The sequence below is a fragment of the Populus nigra genome, chromosome 11 (genome assembly GCF_951802175.1).
Source record: "Populus nigra chromosome 11, ddPopNigr1.1, whole genome shotgun sequence".
NCBI classification, from domain to species: domain Eukaryota; kingdom Viridiplantae; phylum Streptophyta; class Magnoliopsida; order Malpighiales; family Salicaceae; genus Populus; species Populus nigra.
Window position 1 is genome coordinate 13,722,578 of NC_084862.1, and position 20,406 is coordinate 13,742,983.

At 33.7% G+C, this 20,406-nt stretch overlaps 1 protein-coding gene across 4 annotated transcripts in view; it reads right to left on the minus strand.

The window, feature by feature from the left end:
• Positions 1–2,432: 2,432 nt before the first annotated feature.
• The window catches only part of LOC133668450 (uncharacterized), a 70,904-nt gene continuing 52,930 nt past the window's right edge, over positions 2,433–20,406 (minus strand). The window contains exons 1-6 of one of the 4 annotated variants that reach the window (XM_062088309.1): positions 8,769–9,103; positions 8,333–8,428; positions 7,566–8,220; positions 6,842–7,384; positions 6,117–6,659; positions 2,433–5,935 (exon numbers count right to left, since the gene is read on the minus strand). In XM_062088309.1, the coding sequence (XP_061944293.1) occupies positions 2,537–5,935; positions 6,117–6,659; positions 6,842–7,384; positions 7,566–8,213 (5,133 nt within the window). In that variant the 5' untranslated portion in view covers positions 8,214–8,220; positions 8,333–8,428; positions 8,769–9,103 and the 3' untranslated portion in view covers positions 2,433–2,536. Of the gene's footprint in view, positions 5,936–6,116; positions 6,660–6,841; positions 7,385–7,565; positions 8,221–8,332; positions 8,429–8,768; positions 9,104–20,406 lie in introns of those variants that run through there. The other 3 variants (XM_062088310.1, XM_062088308.1, XM_062088307.1) reach the window with 3 other exon arrangements.

Here is a 20,406-nt window from a genome sequence, read left to right on the forward strand (position 1 = left end):
TACATCCTCTTCCGTATCATCTTGCCTAACTCTTGATTGCCTCGGGTCCTCTAAAGCATTCCTCCACTCATTTACGGCATCCACCCCCTTCATGGCTCCAGCCATTGTTATAATTCCTAGCGGCAAACCACCACACTCCTTTGTGATAGGTTTTGCAATTTGTTCCACTTCTGGACAAAGTGTTATGTCATGTCCGAGGCTCTTAATAAACAAAGTCCAAGCCTTTTCCTCTGAAATAGGCTTCACTTTGATTATGTGTTGGGTATTCATTTGTTGACAAATCTTTTTTGATCGAGTTGTGAGAATAAGCTTGTATTCTTTAACTTTGACAGAAAATGTTTCACAAATCATCTAAAATCAAAACCCATTTCTGTTTCTTCATTAATTTTTTTCTCAATTCAACTGCTCTGTAAAAGTTAATGTGCAAAAGAATTGGAGCAATTAACTGTAATGTTAAAATTTTGGAAAGCCATTTGAGGCAACACCAAGCCCACCAACATCACCCCAACAGAACGGAAATATGCTCATTACCATTTTGAAATTTTTTATATTTTATATCATTTGATAATGTTAAAAATAAATTTTAAAAAATAAAAAAAATATTATTTTAATATATTTCTAAATAAAATACATTTTAAAATAACCTCTCAGTCTAAGGAACATGTGTCTGTGTAGTGGATGAACTAATTCTCTTAGTTTTTTTATGTTGTTCATAAAGACAGAAAAAGCTTAAAAATACAAATTTAAAAATTGTTAGAATGAATTTTTGTAGCTTCAAAGAAGACTAAGACGGCACAAGGAAAATAGACAGAGGTATGAAATTTTATTCTAAATATATCCTTCATATAATTCGATTATCATTTTTTTTAATATGAATTTTATATTTCAAAAAAGTTAATGGTATAAGAGGATTTGTACTAGTGAATAGATCTATTATTTTATCAGGTTACTTTAATGATAAATCATATACGGTTTTTTTTTTTTTTTTTGGATTTTCATCTTGGAGATACTTAATAAAATGAAAATATAATATTAATTAAACTTCAAATTATAATTATTTTGGAAATTGTTTTTTTTTAATAATTGTTTTTAATTTTTTTTATTATTTTGATGTAACGATATTAAAAATAAATTTTAAAAAATTATTTTAATATATTTTATAATGAAAAAACACAACTTTTAAGAACATGTGTCTTCATGAATTGTAAATTAACCAATCCTTTTAGTTTTTTTATGTTGTTTATAAAGGTTAAAAAAAGCTTAAAAATACAAATTAAAAAATCATAAGGAAAATAAAAATTAGAATGAATTTTTATACCTCCAAATAAAAGACGACACAAGAAAAATAAATAGAGATATGAAATTTTATTCTAAATATATCTTTATAAAAATTTTAAAATTTCAAGTCATATAATTGATTATCAATTTTTTTTTTAAGTATCTTCGTTCTCTTTTTTATTATTAATCTGTATTATATATTTTTAAAAAATAATTTATTGTTAGTTAATGATATAAGATGATTTGTAATGGTGAATAGATCTATTATTTTATTACGTTACTTTAATGATAAACTTTGGAAAGCAATTAACTGTACTGTTTAAACTTTGGAAAGCAACTAAATAGACTAAAAGCTATTTGAGGCAACACCAAGCCCACCAACATCACCCCCCAACAGAACGGAAAAATGCTCATAACTATTTTGGAAAAAATAAAATTTAAATTAAATTTTTTTTGTGTGCTTTTAAATTATTTTAATGTGATGGTGTAAAAATAAATTTTAAAAATTAAAAATTATTATTTTAATATATTTTTAAATAAAAAATACTCTGCAACACAATTTTCACCCTTTTTAAACAAATCCTTAGTATAATTCACAGGAACATATGTCTACATGTACAGTGGATTAACCATTCTTTTTAGTTTTCTTATGTTGTTCATAAAGACCGAAAAAGCTTTAAAATAAAATTTTAAAAATCATGAGGAAAATAATAAAAAAAATAGGATGAATTTTTATCCTTCCAAACAAAACAACATAACATGAAATTCTAAATATATCCTTATAAAATTTTTAAAATTTCAAGTATTATCATTCTATTTTTAAAGTGTCTTCTCTCTCTCTCTTTTTTTTTTATTATGTATTAAATATTTTTTAAAAATAATTTATAACTAGTTGATGATATAAGATGATTGTATTAGTGAATAGATCTGTTATTTTATTAGGTTAATAAATCATTATAGTATTTGTGTTTTGGGGATTTTCATCTTGGAGATACTTAATAGGATGAAGATATAATATTAATTAAACTTAAAATTATAATTATTTATCTATCAGAGTTAAAAAAAAAAAATATGATAGTTCAATAGTCTTAAAAGATAATGAAATATATAAAAAAATGAAAAATATTATTTATGTTAATTGTAAACACACGATATAAATAAGAAATATTTCTTATTAATAAACGCTTAACGAGTCCAATCATTCAGAAATTAACATGACATAAAAGATGGTGCTTACCCTTTATTCTATAATATTATATTATATTAAGGGCCAAAATTTTACAAAGGGACGAAGCACATCCTTTGCATTAGGATGCTCCCACTCCACTACTGTCTCCCACCATTCTTCTGGACTTGAATAGATATTTTTAAGAGAAGGGGGAGGGGATGGCTGGCCATTTTCAAGCAACGGAAGACAAATCGGCATCCTCTTCAGCTTCTCACAATACATTACAGTAATATCTTCAAGAGAATTGCAAATCAGTTTTGCACTACAAATGCTTTTCAATTCTGGTAAATATCTCAGTCTCAGAGCTCTTAACTTTGGGAGTTCTAACTCCGCGATGGAATTGGAGGTGTTGTTTTCTTCATCTGTTGTTCCTATTATCTCCTCCATTTTCTCACAATCACTAACATCAATCATTTCCAGGTTTACGAGGTTTGGCAACAACACAAGTGGGAACAGCTTCTTCATACTCTTACTATCACGGCAATAAAACTCTTTAAGACCAGAAAATATACCATTATATGATGGTAATGGTGGTGGAGCATTGCAGAACCAAGAAGATGAAAACAAGCTCTCCATGTTATTGCAACCCCGAATGCTGATTTCCTCCAGTTCAGTTGCCTTCTCTAATGACAAAACATCACATAAACTTCTTGCATCGATACATTGACAAACCAGTCCTTGAATGCCATTTAAGAACTTGACCTGAAAATCTCTATCTCTGTTGATACTCAAATTACTCAACCCAACTGTTTTACTTGGAAAAAAATCAATGTATTCCCAAAAATCTTCATCCACCATTCCTATTGAAATTCTGTATGTGCTTAATGATAGGACCCCATCCCGAGATATGAGATGCTCCACAAAGTCAGAGACACCTTTGAAATGGCATTCCAAAGTTTCCAAATTTCTCAAGGATCCTACTTCCTTTCCTTCAACTGTTATTGGAGCATAAAAATCCTTAAAAAACTCTTCTAGTACAAAGACTTGCAGGTGAGAGAGTTTTGGTAATATCCCACTAGGAAACTCCTTTTCACCACATCCATTCATTCTAAGATACCTTAGGTTGGTTAGGCATTTCATTCCTTGAGGCATCTTTTCAAGTGTAGTGCAAGAGAGATCTAACCTTCTCAATTCTCTGAGCTTCTTTAATGATGGAACATGTCTTAACTTCCAACAATCATTGAGCAATAATGCAGTGAGACTCACCAAATCAGAGACAGAGTCTGGCAAATTTTTAATACCTGTGCAAGACAGATCGAGGACCTTGAGCCCATGCAATTGCTTGAAAAATGAATCTGCAATAAATCCCAACCAACGATTTTGACAAAGCAATAGAGTTGATAGATAGGGACACCTAGGTGAATAGCTGGAAGGAATTGCTTTAATTTGGTTTTGCATTAGTGAGACTCTTGTGAGATTCTCTGTCCACTCCTCTGCATCTGGCAACTCTTTTAATTGTGCACCTGCTTTCACCATGACTTGAGAGTTCTCTAGCAGTATATGAATGGCCATGTCCCTAATCAAGTCATGCATTTTGACATGTGTCATTTGAGCACTTTCTAATAGGCAGACACGTTCAAGTTTATTAAGCATCGTGTGGCCCTCGTCAAATGCATCTTTTCTGCTCCTCATTCCTTTAATTATTCCCTCATCGATCAAATAACCTATCAACATCTCCCTTTCAATCTCACAATCTTCAGGAAATAATGCACAATACAAGAGACATTGTTGAAGTGCTAAATCACCTAACTGATCATAACTAAACCTCAATAACTTGAATACTTCATTGTCCCTAAATTCTGATTCTCTCAATTTCTTCAATGCATTTCTCCACTCATGTAGGTCATCCACTCCCCTTAAGCTTCTTGCCACTGTACTAATTCCCAAAGGCAAACCAGCACATTCCCTAGCAATAGCTTTTGCAACTTCTGGTGAAAATGCTAAATCACTTCCAAGTTTCTCCATGAACAAAGTCCAAGCTTCTCCCTCAGAAAGTGGCTTCACTTTGATTTTGTGTTGGCAAGCCATCCTATGACAAACCGTTTCTGATCTAGTTGTCATAATCAGCTTACATCCTTTCAACCGGACAGGAATTCCCACTTTTTGGAGCTCAAAACTGTTCCACAAATCATCTAAAATAAGAATCCATTTTTGTTTCTTCATTAGTTCTTCTGATAATTTAGCAGCTCTATGCAGATTATCAACCTCCCTTGAAATGTCAAGATCAAGAGGTTTAGCAATAATATTCTGCAATCTATTAATGCTGAAATCTTGAGAGACGGTCACCCACCAAACATGATCACAAATATCTAGTCTTTGTAGAAGTTCATTATGAATATGTTGCAGTATTGTTGTTTTACCAACTCCCCCCATCCCATAAACACCAATGGTTGAGACTTCATCATCCATTAACAAAGACCATATCACCTTTGTATTCTCTTCAAATGCTTGACCCACTGGCTTTGTAGAGCTAGTAGGTAATGGAACTCCTGTAGAATTGTTGTATTTCAGACTTTTAGAAGATCTAGCTCCTGCGCCAGCCTGCACTACTGATCTTCCACTACTCTCCACATCCTCCTCCTCCACTGGTTCTGTCCTCACTCTAACCATGTCCTGCTCATCATGCATAGTTACCTCATTGTTTACTGATGAAGCACAAGGTTGACCATAACATCTTCCAATGTCAAGACAAAATTGGGATGAATCTCCTTGCGGCTCCAGGAGCTGCACTTGCTCTGTTCTTGGTATACTCTCAAATGCATCATGCTGAAAAGATCCTTCACCAGTGTTTTCTATGCCATTTTCTGCTTGTAAATGCGACTGAATTCTCTCTTCTCCGGGACCTTGTTCCATGCCCTGAACTCCCACTTGTATCCTTCCAACACACCCTGCCAAATTGCCAAGTACTGCATTGCTTTGTTCCAACGCTCGATCCACTGGTTCTGTCCTCAGTCTACTCTCGAGTGCCTCTTTGGAAACTCTATCTTCATGTGCTCTCACTCCGGTCATGCTTGCTTCTTCGTTTCTTGCTATTGCATGTGAAGAAATCCTCTCTTCCCCTGCTCTGGGTTCTACAACTTGAACTTCTCTTTGTACCCTTCCAATACCTCCTCCCATATTTTCAATCTTAATGTTTTGTTCTTGTGGACAAGTTGAAATTCCAGAATCATTAACATTGATTGAACTTTCTGTCCTTTTAAGTCTTTTGTTGCCACCACACATAGCTTGAAAGGCTTCTTCTTGAACTTCTTTAGTCACCCCACGACAAATGGCAACATTATGCCCTTCCTCTCCTGATAAATGCCATTTGATCCTTGAAATGGAGGTTTTATTGGCAAATGTATGTGGACAAAACTTACACTTCATGCTACCATCAGCCATATCTTCAATATAATTCCAAAATGGATCCTTTGATCCAACCATTTCAACCTATAGAAAAAAAAAGTGGGTCAAAATAAAGAATAAAAATTGATGGAGGTTACACCATATCCGGATGGATGAGAAACTACTTCAGCGCTGTTACCCTTATTTTGCTATTAAAATTGATAGTTAGTTTATTGCACAATCATAGAGGGGGGAAAGACGACGATAATTCAGTTATACTTCTTACTTGTTGAGTATTTAAACCCCTAAGTTGACTTTGCAGGGGAGTGTCAAGGCCAGGATTTGAGGCATCTGGCGTAGCAGTTTGATTTTGCAATCCTTTGACTTGGAGGTCATCCTCGGATTTGAAGCTTACTTCGTCGTTTCTTGCTATTGCATGTGAAGAAATCCTCTCTTCCCCTACTCCAGGTTCTACAACTTGAACTTCTCTTTGTACCCTTCCAATACCTCCTCCCATATTTTCAATCTTAATTTTTTGTTCTTGTGGACAAGTTGAAATTCCAGAATCATTAACATTGATTGAACTTTCTGTGCTTTTAAGTCTTTTGTTGCCACCACACATAGCTAGAAAGGCTGCTTCTTGAACTTCTTTAGTTACCCCACTACAAATGGCAACATTATGCCCTTCCTCTCCTGATAAATGCCATTTGATCCTTGAAATGGAGGTTTTATTGGCAAATGTATGTGGACAAAACTTACACTTCATGCTACCATCAGCCATATCTTCAATATAATTCCAAGATGGATCCTTTGATCCAACCATTTCAACCTATAGAAAATAAAAAGTGGGTCAAAATAAAGAATAAAAATTGATGGAGGTTACACCATATCCGGATGGATGAGAAACAACTTCAGCGCTGTTACCCTTATTTTGCTATTAAAATTGATAGTTAGTTTATTGCACAATCATAGAGGGGGAAAAGACGACGATAATTCAGTTATACTTCTTACTTGTTGAGCATTTAAACCCCTAAGTTGACTTTGCAGGGGAGTGTCAAGGCCAGGATTTGAGGCATCTGGCGTAGCAGTTTGATTTTGCAATCCTTTGACTTGGAGGTCATCCTCGGAGTTGGAGCTTACTTTGTCGTTTCTTGCTATTGCTTGTGAAGAAATCCTCTCTTCCTCTACTCCAGGTTCTACAACCTGAACTTGTCTATGTACCCTTCCAATACCTCCTCCCATATTTTCAATCTTAATGTTTTGTTCTTGTGGACAAGTTGAAATTCCAGAATCATTAACATTGATTGAACTTTCTGTGCTTTGAAGTCTTTTGTTGCCACCACACATAGCTAGAAAGGCTTCTTCTTGAACTTCTTTTGTCACCCCACGACAAATGGCAACATTATGCCCTTCCTCTCCTGATAAATGCCATTTGATCCTTGAAATGGAGGTTTTATTGGCAAACGTATGTGGACAAAACTTACACTTCATGCTACCATCAGCCATATCTTCAATATAATTCCAAAATGGATCCTTTGATCCAACCATTTCAACCTATAGAAAAAAAAAAGTGGGTCAAAATAAAGAATAAAAATTGATGGAGGTTACACCATATCCGGATGGATGAGAAACTACTTCAGCGCTGTTACCCTTATTTTGCTATTAAAATTGATAGTTAGTTTATTGCACAATCATAGGGGGAAAAAGACGACGATAATTCAGTTATACTTCTTACTTGTTGAGTATTTAAACCCCTAAGTTGACTTTGCAGGGAAGTGTCAAGGCCAGGATTTGAGGCATTTGGCCTAGCAGTTTGAATTTGGAATCCTATGACTTCGAGGTCATCCTCGGTGTTGGAGCTTACTTTGTCGTTTCTTGCTATTGCTTGTGAAGAAATCCTCTCTTCCTCTACTCCAGGTTCTACAACCTGAACTTCTCTTTGTACCCTTCCAATACCTCCTCCCATATTTTCAATCTTAATGTCTTGTTCTTGTGGACAAGTTGAAATTCCAGAATCATTAACATTGATTGAACTTTCTGTCCTTTTAAGTCTTTTGTTGCCACCACACATAGCTAGAACGGCTGCTTCTTGAACTTCTTTAGACACCCCACGACAAATGGCAACACCATGCCCTTTTGCTCCTGATAAATGCCATTTGATCCTTGAAATGGAAGTTTTAATGGCATATGTATGTGGACAAAACTTACACTTCATTCTACCATCATCAGCCCTTTCTTCAATATAGTTCCAAAATGAATCATATCCGACTTGTTGAGTATTTAAACCCCTAATATGACTTTGCAGGGAAGTGTCAAGGCCAGGATTTGAAGCATTTGGCCTAGTAGTTTGATTTTGCAATCCTCTGAGTTTGAGGTTATCCATATGTGACCTGTATAAAAATGAAGTGATCATATTATAAAACCAAAAATCAATGGTGTATCTAATTATCAAAAAGTTATTAATATTGTGTTAAAACACAATAGCTAGAAGTCAATCAGTACCTAGTAGAGTTTCCAAAGTGCCGAGGCACGAAGTTCTCTTGTTGTATATTGTCTATGTTAGGAATTACAGCAGCTTGATTACAAAAATATTGACTCCTGAATCCAAAATCATTCGCAAACAATATGAAGCATTACAAACTTATGCTTAGTTTGCTGGGTTCATGTTCAAGCTATGATGTTTCTTTCCTGATTGAAAAAATCAACTTTTTAACAGATGGTGGGAACTCCTTCCATCTCACCACAAGTACATGATGAATAATACAGGAGGTGAAAAAAGAAGAGAAAGCACATATCAGAGAAGAGTATATACATATGACAAATCTGAGAAAAAGATCAATTTATTTATCATGGATTACTTTAAAGATTCAAACCATAGTTACAAATATAAAAACAAAAACACCAACAAGATGAAGAAGATGAAGTACAAATAATTTACCTGGATTCAAGATGTTCTTCAAGTGCTGGTTTGCTTGAGCAGTAATCAGCCAAAAACAGAGAAGAGAAATCACAGATCAGAGAAGAATATAAGATTTAGAAAAATAATAAAGTTGCAGTATACATAAATCTAGTTCGCACTGGTGAGAAGTGGAAAAGAAAATAGGTAGAAGATGATTAGTACGTCCTGAGGATTAAAAGAGGAGAAATCACAGATCAGAGAAGATTATATGATTTAGAAAAATAATAAAGTTGCAGTGCTGAGGGGGAAAGGAAAACAGAGAATGGTAATAATAATAATAAATAAATAATTATTGTATTGTTTGATAGGAAGGAAGGAAGTTGCTAGGAAGGAACCCTCCGCTTACCTACCAAGCATTATATTATAAGATATAGAAAGTTAACGTGTGGACCCCCCTAATGTTGAAACTTTGAAGAAGCTGCCTGGAAAATTTAAGTTGCTTGGAGATTTGATTAATCAAACTAATTTATTTTTATTTTTAATGTTATTATATAAAAAATATTAAAAATTTATTTTTTCAAGACTAATATATTTTTAAAATATATACAATTTTAAATACAAAAACAAATTATATCTTGATTGTATCGTAACAATCTTCATCTTTAAAGATAAATTACTAGGAAGGTATGGAGTGTCGATTTCACGTTGAAATAAATTAAAAGAATAAAAGGAAATATTAAATGATTTAATATTAAAGAACAAAAATTAATTTTCAATGCAGATTAATGAAAAAGGTTTAAATTCTTCAAAGAGCAGATAGTCGGAATCCCTGGCACACATTTAATATCTTTATTATTTTTATTTTGTTGAACAACTCAATTTGAAGTTAAATTCCCAAAATTTCCACTTAAAAGGTTTAAAAGCTATAGATAATTAAATCAACATAAATGTAACCCTTTTTGAAAAATCATTCACCACTTTCTTTTAAATACGCAAATGATTATCCCTATTAATAAAATTCAATAAGAACAACAATATACAAGGAACAATATTACAACTAAAAAATAAAAACTAGAAGGATGTAGTTTAACTGGTCAGTTTCTAGATTTATTTCATAAAGATTATCAATTTAAGTTCTACAAATATCAGAATTATTGGATGTTTGCATGGTCATCAATTTTAAATCCTGTAAAATTAATGATTATCCCTATCAATAAAATTTAATGACAACAACAATATACATGAATATCAATATTAGAGCAAAAAAAATTAAATCAATATAGATAAATAAATGATTCAAGCGTAATAAAATAATTAATCCATTCAATAGAAAAAGCGTGACTTAATGCATAAATCCTGTGATTATTTGGAGAAGAGTTAGAATAAATGGACATCAGCTATGTAAATTAAGATATCATCTTATAACATCTTTAGTTCACTATTGACCTTTACATTATGATATTCGATAAAAACCTTTACATTTCCAACACATTTCTATTGTTGCAAACCTTTGAATCTTTTGCCATGCAAGCTATTTTAAGTATTTTTTATTCTATATTGAATGTATAAAGAAAATTCAAATTTCCTACCCTTATAAGAGATTTTTTTGCAGGGAAGACGACCCAATGCCATCTAAACAGAAAGACAAAGACAAGGCTTAAAAAGTAGAACAAAAGTCCAGATCATGGGCTCAAATGGTTTCAGATGAAGATAAAATTTTCCAACTTGACAGAAGCAAATTGAAGGTTCTCCCTTTGGAAACCTTGATCATGTCGGATACCAGCAATCAGGAGAGACTAGCGATGATGGAGATCATACGTAACTTTAATCACGTCGGATACCACCAACAATATTCCACCAGATAATTAATTTCATTCAGATAGTTCATGGGAAAGGTACAAATGAGCTGACTTGGTGAAACAATCAACTATCATCCAAATTGAATTATAACTCTTCCGAGACAAACTTGACATAAAATCTATAATGAGTTTATATCATTTCCATTCAAAAATCAATAATGATTGTAAAAGTCAGGAATCATTGTAAAAGCCCTAATAACTTCTTATGCTCGCTTTTAATTCTTTGATAGGTTAAGTATTGAGATACAAACTCAATAATGTTTTTTATGCCATTTCATTAGTAAATTGTTTCAAGTCTATATATCTTGTTAAAACTAGGATGTACATTATAGGTGGTTTGATATGCTTCGTCATCGTATCTCTTTTTAAATCATTCACCTCAAGCATACAAAAACCTAATCTCAACAAACCATCCTCATCAACAACAAAACTTGGAGCTTTTTCTAACTCTAACTCATCTTGAATCTTATATAGCTGCTCATCTCTCATCAATTGCTTCAATCTGGTCTACCAAGTTCGATTTAGTTTAAAAATGAGCCAACAATACTCCCAGTTCTCCAATCTCAAAACTAACCTTTTCATCCAACAACTTGTGTAACTCCCTAATCAATAGCCTCCTCACCTCTTGAATATAAACCAAACCACTATAGATTTTATGCTCAAGGCATCGGCAACAACATTCACCTTTCTCGGGTGATATTGAATCATGCATTCATAATCACTTAAAAATTATATCCATCTTTTTTGTTTTGTTTTCAAATCCTTTTATTGGAAGATATATTGAAAAATCTTATAATCTAAAAACATCTCACATGTCTTCCCAAACAAGTAGTGTCTCCAAATCTTAAAAGCAAACACTACCACAACCATCTCCAAATCATGTGTGGGCTAATTTTGCTTATCTTTCTTTAATTTCCTCCAGGTATAAGCAATTATATTATCATTTTGCATTAAAACACAACTTAATCCAATTCTTAATGCATCACAATACACAGCCACCAAACTCTAAAGGTACTATCAAAATCAAAGTCTTAATTAACCTTTTCTTAAACTCTAGAAAACTCTTCTTACACTATTTTGGCTACTAAAACTTGACTTTTTTCTGTGTCAACTTGGTCAATGAAGCTGCAATTCGTGAAAAGCTCTTCATGAACCATTTATAGTATTGTGCTCAACCCATGAAACTCCTAATCTTAGATACTATAGTCAGTCTAGGCTACTTCTTAATTGCCTTTACCTTTAGTGAATCAACCTCCATCCCATTTTTTGACATCACATGTCCAAAAACCCAACATTCTCCAATCAAAACTCACCTTTCAAAAATTTCTCATACAATTGATGATTTCTCAGAATTTAAAGAACCAGTAACAAATGCTCTTCATATTCCTTTTCACTCCTCAAATACACTAAAAAATCATCAATGAATACATTAACAAATCTAATCAATAAATGGCCTAAAAACCCTGTCCAAACTCATAGAGAAACAGGGAAATAGTTGTTTATTTTATTGGTAAAGGAACCGATTCTTATCAGCTGAATTTATGAAGCATGAGGAACAACATGAACAAACATGAAACAATCCTCATGATGTACCACATGAAATGAATAAGATGAATCTCAAAATTGTATTTCCGTTGTATTTTGAGTTTTCCAAAATAATATATATAAATGTTGTTTTTAATGGTCATTAATCCATTTAGTTAATATATATTAATACAAATAATAAATAAACAGAGCAATCAATAAACTAAAAGAAGAAGCTATAAGGTTTAGAAGATACAAATAAAAATATGGAATGTGAAGGCATCGAGAAAACCTTATATCAGAAATGGCCAGAAATGGATGAGGTGTTCCTCTCTAAACGTTTGATTTGTCTTCATCTTCCTTCCTTATATATAAACACTTACGAAGGGTAGAAGGACCTCCTTAGTGTTGTTAATAATACCTGAGCTATACAATGCTTTCATATGTGCAATTGATAAGGGCAACATAAGAACAATGCCAAACAGAATCATGCCTGCGTCTCGCTATCCAACCCCTGGTGCATTTATGATAGGGGATTCGTTGAAAATGCGCCTTGCTGTAACAGGAGGAGGAATGACCGTGGGACTTTCTGATGTTGTTCTACTGCGACATCTTCTTAGGCCTCTGAATGATCTTAGCAATGCAGCTTCCATTTGCAAATATTTTGAATCCTTTTGCATTCTGCGTATGGTATCGGCACTTGCATGAATATGCTTAGCTAATATTTCTTCGGCCAGTCTTCCTCGGAACAAACTCTGAACAGGAATTGCTTAAAGAAACTTCATATTTCAAGCATTGCTGAGTGAAACACAACATAACCATATTTCTATGCGGTTGGTAGATACTATTAACTTATTATTGGTTGCAGCCAACGGCATTTGCAAGCAACACATTTGCCTACACACAGAAATCTCTTCATCGGATCAGGATCCATCAAGGAAGGAAATGAAAGAAGCATTCTTCAATTATTTCAGCCTTGGAGGCGTGTTCTCAGATGGACTGATGGCTCTTCTGTCTGGTCTAAACCCTCACCCGTTGAGCCATAGGCGGAGGTATGGCAAAGGCTGGGGTGGGCTTTAGCCCAGGTCAAGATTTTATCAATATTTTTTGATTAGTTTTATGTAAAATAAATTTTTAATTTTTAATTCAATTATTAAAAAATTCTGAAAATTTGCATGGAGCCTTCTAATATGATGCTTTAGTTTGGGTTAAAATTTCAGAATTTTTCGAGAAATTTAGAAATTTGATGAAAAATAACAATCTGACCAGTTTTACGTTATTGGATGTAATTTTCAATCCAATCATCAGATCGAGCTGAAATTTTACAAGAGATCTTAAAATATGTTGAATAAAATCTGGTTAAAATTTTAGAATGAATGGAGCTTGGTAGTGCTAACAAAAAAAAGGACCGTCAAATAAAAGCAAAATGACTCATTAAGAGTAAAATGGTTATTTGCCATTAAAAAATAAAACAAATCAGCTCCTCCTTTCTTTTATATGTTGCCGACTGGGCAGAAGCAGAATAGAAAAATAATAAAAAAAAAGACGAGAGAGAAATAGAAAAAAGTAAGGGAAAAACATAAAAAAAATCTAAGAAAAAAAATAAAAAAAGTGAACGAATAATCTCGTAAACTTACAAAGTCCAACTTATAAAACACTAATATATGGAAGAATCAAGTGAAGAAGGGAGGAAATGAAAGAGGGAAAAAATTTATTTAGTTTGTTTTTCTGTTAACATGAGATTGTTATTTTATTCCGGTTGAGGGGTTGTTACAATATCGATTCAGATTCGATTATAGATGAATTATATTCCACAAAACATCAAAGAATGTAACTTTAATAGTGAGTTTATTTTTACTTTCACTTTAATTTTATGTACTTTCAAATTTATTTTTTAATATTTTGGATAGTATATTTGAATTAAAACTTTACTGTTAACTTCAAAAATTTATGTACATGAGTTAATAATCAATCTTAAAAAATATTTATGTATTTATTTAATAGCCTAGGATAAAAACAATTCCTGGCTCCGCCCTTGCGTTGAGCTTGGTTTTCCACTGCTTTGCCATGCTTGCCTACGCTGTTGGCCGCTTATTGCTTCCATTTCCTACACCAAACGCATGTGCATAGCGGCTAGACTAATTTTGGTCTGTATCTCCAGCTTTCTTTACTCTTACTATCAGAAGCTTTTTTGTTTGAACTGTTATTCTCACCATGAGTTTCCTAGACAAACTTAAATTTTTATTTTTGTCAATTTTCAGGTTGGATCAGGCATCATCTTCCCTATACTATAAAGGCAGAAGGAATTAGAGCAACATTCTCCTGGAAACCATGCCAGCTTACTACAGAACTCCTCCTGTCCAATCCACTCATGATATAGAGTAACAGGAAAATATATAGTTGTTTAGTTTATTGGTGAAGGAACCAATTCTTATCAGCTGAATTCCACCCTGGTTATTCTTCTAACCGAACAAGAGACAAATAATAAAACCTGCAGTATTTTAAGATAATAGCAAGTTATTTTTCACTTTTTTTCTTTTTTTTATAATACAGCAGTGCCGTTGTTGTTCGAATTCCCTTTAAGTTGTTTTTTCCCTTTTTTTTTATCATTGAGATCGAACTGAGCAACCATATGGAGTAGGCTATTAGCACGCTGCCAGAACAATTCGTAAAGGGCCTAAGATTAAACATCCTAAGTGCAAATAATGGTTGAGCCATATGAAATAAAAAGCAAGGATGTGCATGTGGCTAGTGAAGGAGACTGATGCTGGCAAATCAGGACCGACAATGGAACTCTATGAAGAACAGCAAAAAAGACAAAGAAAGTGTGGGTGCACGGTCTGATGCCCAGCAGGTCTCCTATTGCAAGGAAAGAGTGTTAGTTTTCATCTAAAAGATGATAGGTAATGTGCAAAAGAATTGGAGCAATTAACTGTGTCCTGTAATTCGATCATAAATTTTTTTTTAAGTGTCTTCTCTCTCTTTTTTCATTCTTTTTAATCTGTATTATATATTGAAAAAATAATTTATTGCTAGTTAATGATATAAGATGATTTATAATAGTGAATAGATATATTATTTTATTAGGTTACTTTAATGATAAATCAATATAGTATTTTATTTTTTGGATTTTTATCTTGGAGAAACTGAATAGGATGAAAATATAATATTAATCAAACTTCAAATTATAATTATTTATCTATCGAGTTAAAAAAAATATGACAATTCAATAATCTTAATTAAAAGATAATGAAATAAATAAAAAAAATGAAAAATGTTATTTATGTAATTGTAAGTACACTATATAAAAAAGAAATATTTCCTATTATTAAACGCTTAACGAGTCCAATAAATCAGATGTTAATTAACATAAAGAAGTTAAGAGAATCAATTGTAGAAACAGAGATTGAGAAAGATGATGCTTTATTCTATATTATATTATATTAAGGGAAGAGTAGTCTCCTCCTACCAAAACTTTACAAAGGGACCAAGGACATCCTTTGCGTCAGGATGCTCCCACTCCACTACTGACTCCCACCATTCTTCTGGATATGCTCGGATGTATTTAAGAGAAGGGGGAGGGGATGGCTGGCCATTTTCAAGCAACGGGAGACAAATTGGCATCCTCTTCAGCTTCTCACATTTTATTACTATAATTTCTTCGAGAGAATTGCAAATCAATTTTGCTCTACAAATACTTTTCAATTCTGGTAAATGATACAATTCCAGAGTTCTTAACTTTGGGAGTATTAATTTCGTGATGGGATTGGAGTTGCTACTTTCTTCATCTGTCGTTCCTATTATCTCCTCCATTTTCTCACAGAGCATCACTTCAATCCTTTCCAGGTTTACGAGGTTTGGCAGCAACACAAGTGGGAACAACATCTTCATATTGTTACATCCACCACAATAAAACTTTTTAAGACCAGAAAACATACCATTATATGGTGGCAATGGTGGTGGAACAGAGCAAAACCAAGAAGATGAAACCAAGCTCTCCATGCTACTGCAATTTGAAATGCTGATGTCCTCCAGTTCAGTTGCATTCTCTAATGACAAAACATCACATAAACATCTTGCATCGATGAATTGACAAACCAGTCCTTGAATGCCATTTAAGAACTTGACCTGAAAATCTCTATCTTTGTTGATACTCAAATTACCCAACGCAACTGTTTTACTTGGAAACTTTTCAACGCCATATAAGAATTTCAGAATTCCCACTGAAATTCTGTATGTGCTTAATGACTGGATCCCATCCCGAGATCTGAGAAACTCCATGAAGTCCGAGAGACCTTCGAAATGGCATTCCAAAGTTTCCAAATTTCTCAAGGATACTACTTCCTTTCCTTTAACTGTTATCGGAGCATAACATTCCTCAAAAACCTCTTCTAGTACAAAGACTTGCAGGTGAGAGAGTTTTGGTAATATCCCACTAGGAAACTCCTTTTCACCACATCCATTCATTCTAAGATACCTCAGGTTGGATAGACATTCCATTCCTTGCGGCATCTTTTCAAGCATGGTCCAAGAGAGATCCAACCTCTTCAGTGCCTTGAGCTTCTTTAATGATGGAACGTATCTTAACTTCCAACAACCATTGAGCAATAATGCAGTGAGACTCATCAAACCAGAAACAGACTCTGGCAAATTTTTAATACCTGTGCAAGACAGATCGAGGACCTTGAGCCCATGCAATTGCTTGAAAAATGAATCCGCAATAGATCGCAACCCTTCATTATCACGTAGAAGTAGAGATGACAAATTTGGACACATTGGTGAATGGCTGGAAGGAATTTCTTCGATCTCGTTTTGCATTAGTGAAACTATCGCCAGATTCTCCGTCCACTCCTCTGCATCTGGCAACTCTTTTAATTGTGCACCTGCTTTAACCATGTATTGAAGGTTCTCTTGCAGTATATGGATGGCCATGTCCCTAATCAAGTCATGCATCTTGACACTTCTATTACCATCATACTCCATTTTAACACTTTCCAATAGACAGACATTTTCAAGTCTATTAAGCATCGTGTGACCCTCGTCAAATGCATCTCCCCTGCTCCTCATTCCTTTAATTATTCCCTCATCGATCAAATAACCTATCAACTCCTCCCTTCCAATCTCACAATCTTCAGGAAATAATGCACAATACAAGAGACACTGTTGTAGTGCTAAATCACCTAACCGATCATAACTAAACCTCAATAACTTGAATACTTCATTGTCTCTAAATTCTGATTCTCTCAATTTCTTCAATGTATTTCTCCACTCATGTAGGTCATCAACTCCCCTTAAGCTTCCTGCCACTATACTAATTCCCAAAGGCAAACCAGCACATTCCCTAGCAATAGCTTTTGCAACTTCTGGTGAAAGTGCTATATCACATCCAAGTTTTTCCATGAACAAAGCCCAAGCTTCTCCCTCATAAAGTGGCTTCACTTTGATTTTGTATTGGCAAGCCATCCGATGACAAACCGTTTCTGATCGAGTTGTCATAATCAACTTGCATCCTTTCAACGGGACAGGAATTCCCACTTTTTGGAGCTCAAAAGTGTTCCACAAATCATCTAAAATGAGAATCCATTTTTGTTTTTTTATTAGTTCTTTTGATAATTTGGCAGCTCTATGCAGATCATCAACCTCCCTTGAAAGGTCAAGATCAAGATGTTTAACAATAAGATTCTGCAATCTATTAATGTTGAAATCTTGAGACACAGTTACCCACAAAACATGATTACAAATATCTGGTTTTTGTAGAAGCTCATTATAAATATGTTGCAGTATTGTTGTTTTACCAACTCCTCCCATCCCATAAATACCATTGATTGATACTTCATCATCCATTAACAAAGACCATATCAGCTTCGTATTCTCTTCAAATGCTTGACCTACTGGCTTTGTAGAGCTAGTAGGTAATAGAACTCCTCTATTCTTGTTGTATTTCAGACTTTCAGAAGATCTAGCTCCTGCGCCAGCCTGCACTACAGATCTTCCACTGTTCTCCACATCCTCCTCCTCCACTGGTTCTGTCCTCACTCTAACCATGTTCTGCACATCATACATAATGACATCTTTGCTTAGTGAAGGTGCACAGAGTTGATCATAATATCTTCCACGGTCAAGACACAATGGATCTGTTGGTTGGGATGAATCTCCTCGAGGCTCATCAGCTTGATTAATTGATGGCCTCTCACAAGAGCTACCTCTCTCCAGATGCTTCACTTGTTCTGTTCTCGGTGCAGTTTCAAATGCATCATGCAGACGCTCCACATCCTCCTCTTCCAGCATTAAATAGGTAGAGATTTCATTCAGCTTCTGCGCCTTTGAAAGGGCAGAGTGTATCTGAACCCAAGTACCATCAGCAAATTGATCCACTACATCTGTTCCTGGTGTTGCTTCTCCTCTATTCTCATGAGCATCAACTCTGAGTCTCCAAGGAGAGACACTTCTGTCAACATGCTGAAAAGATCCTTCACCAGTGTATTCCATGCCATTTGCCGCTTCTAAACGCGAATGAATTCTCTCAGGCCCAACACCTTGTGCCAAATTACCAAGTACTGCATTGTCTTGTTCTTGTGGACAGGTGGAAATGGCATAATCATTAACATTGCTTGAACTTGCTATGCTTTTATGTCTTTTGTTGCCACCATGCATAGCTAGAAAGGCTGCTTCTTGAACTTCTATAGGCACCTGACCACAAATGCCAACACCATGCCCTCTTTCTCCTGATAAATGCCATTTGATCCTCGAAATGGAAGTACCATTGGCAAATAAATGCCCACAAAACTTACACTTCATGCTTCCATCATTCATATCTTCAACTTCCTTCCAAAACAGATCATCTGATCTACCCATTTTGTCCTATAGATAAAAAGGGTCAAAATATTGAATAAAAATTAATGGAAGTACATTAATTGGAAAAGGAAGGTTGAAACTAAAATAATAAGTTACAAACAGCAAAAATAATAAGTTACAAACAGCAAAGAAATTAAGAAGAAAAAACAATGAATTCAAGGTTAACTTGGGGTCAATTTAATTAGTATGAACTCCATAAGGCATGGATTGTTAAAACTGAGAAAGATCAAATTATTTTTATTTTTGGAAACTGTTGATGATCCTAACTCCAAAGTTTCTCATTAGAATTTCTACAACTTGTGGTTTCCTTGAAAGATTCAAACCAGAGTTACATGTGAAAAAGAAAATGAAGAAGATGGAGTATAAATAATCTACCTGGATTCAAGTTGTTCTTCAGGTCCTGGTTTGCTTAAGCAGTATTCAGCAAAAAAGACAAGAACAGAGTAGAATATATAGTTTAAAAATAACAAGGAAGTTCCAAGATGTTGAACTCGAGATGATTTGATTCAATCAGAAAAGGAAGCACTGATCATCAGAAAGGTTTAAGAAATTTGATGAGGGAAATTGGGAAATCAATGGTATAATGAGATGAGATGTCGAAGATAATGTTACAGTAGCAAAGATATTATTATAATAAATCTATATAAATCATGTTAATCTTATAAAAATAGTAAAATAAAAATAAATAAATTACGAACTAGCCTAATATTGAAATAAACAAAAATAAATTTTAAAAAACAAAAAAAAAACTGAAATTATTTTGTAATTTACAATGAAATAGGTGTGGATAGATAATGATTCTTCCACGTCTTTTAACTTTTCTTTTAATAAAAATTAAAAACCCTATAATATTTTCCTCGATGATGCTCAATGATGCCAAATTAAAACATCTTTTTTATTGCAACCATGTGAAACTTTTTTTTTAAATAAAATAGTTAAAAATATAATATTAAAAAAAACATTGTTATTTTTGTTTTCTATGTTCTTGGTTGACCTAGCAGTACCGTTGTTGTTTGGACTTTGAGCAGCAGTAGATATCTCCAGCGTACTGTTACCTGCCGGCTAGAAAATGTATGTTGCCGTTTTTAAGTTTACTAGAGAGAGGGCAGAAAGCCTCAAGAAAATAATTTCACATTCTGTGTGGTAGAAACCTGATTCCACCCAAAAGCAAAGAAATTAAATCAAAACAGGTAAATAAATGATCCAAAGATTAATCCATTCAATAGAAAAAACATGAATGAATCCATAAACTGCATAAATTCGGAGAAGAATACTTCTCAACAACAAATTGAGAATGATAAAACAAAAGAGTTAGAATAATAAAAACTTTAAGGATCAAAATTTAAAAAAAAATGCTTTAGGAGTTCTTTTATTTCAAAATTCAAAAATAAAAACGGAAAATAATTCAGCAAATGATTCCAAATATCTTCTAAAAAGAA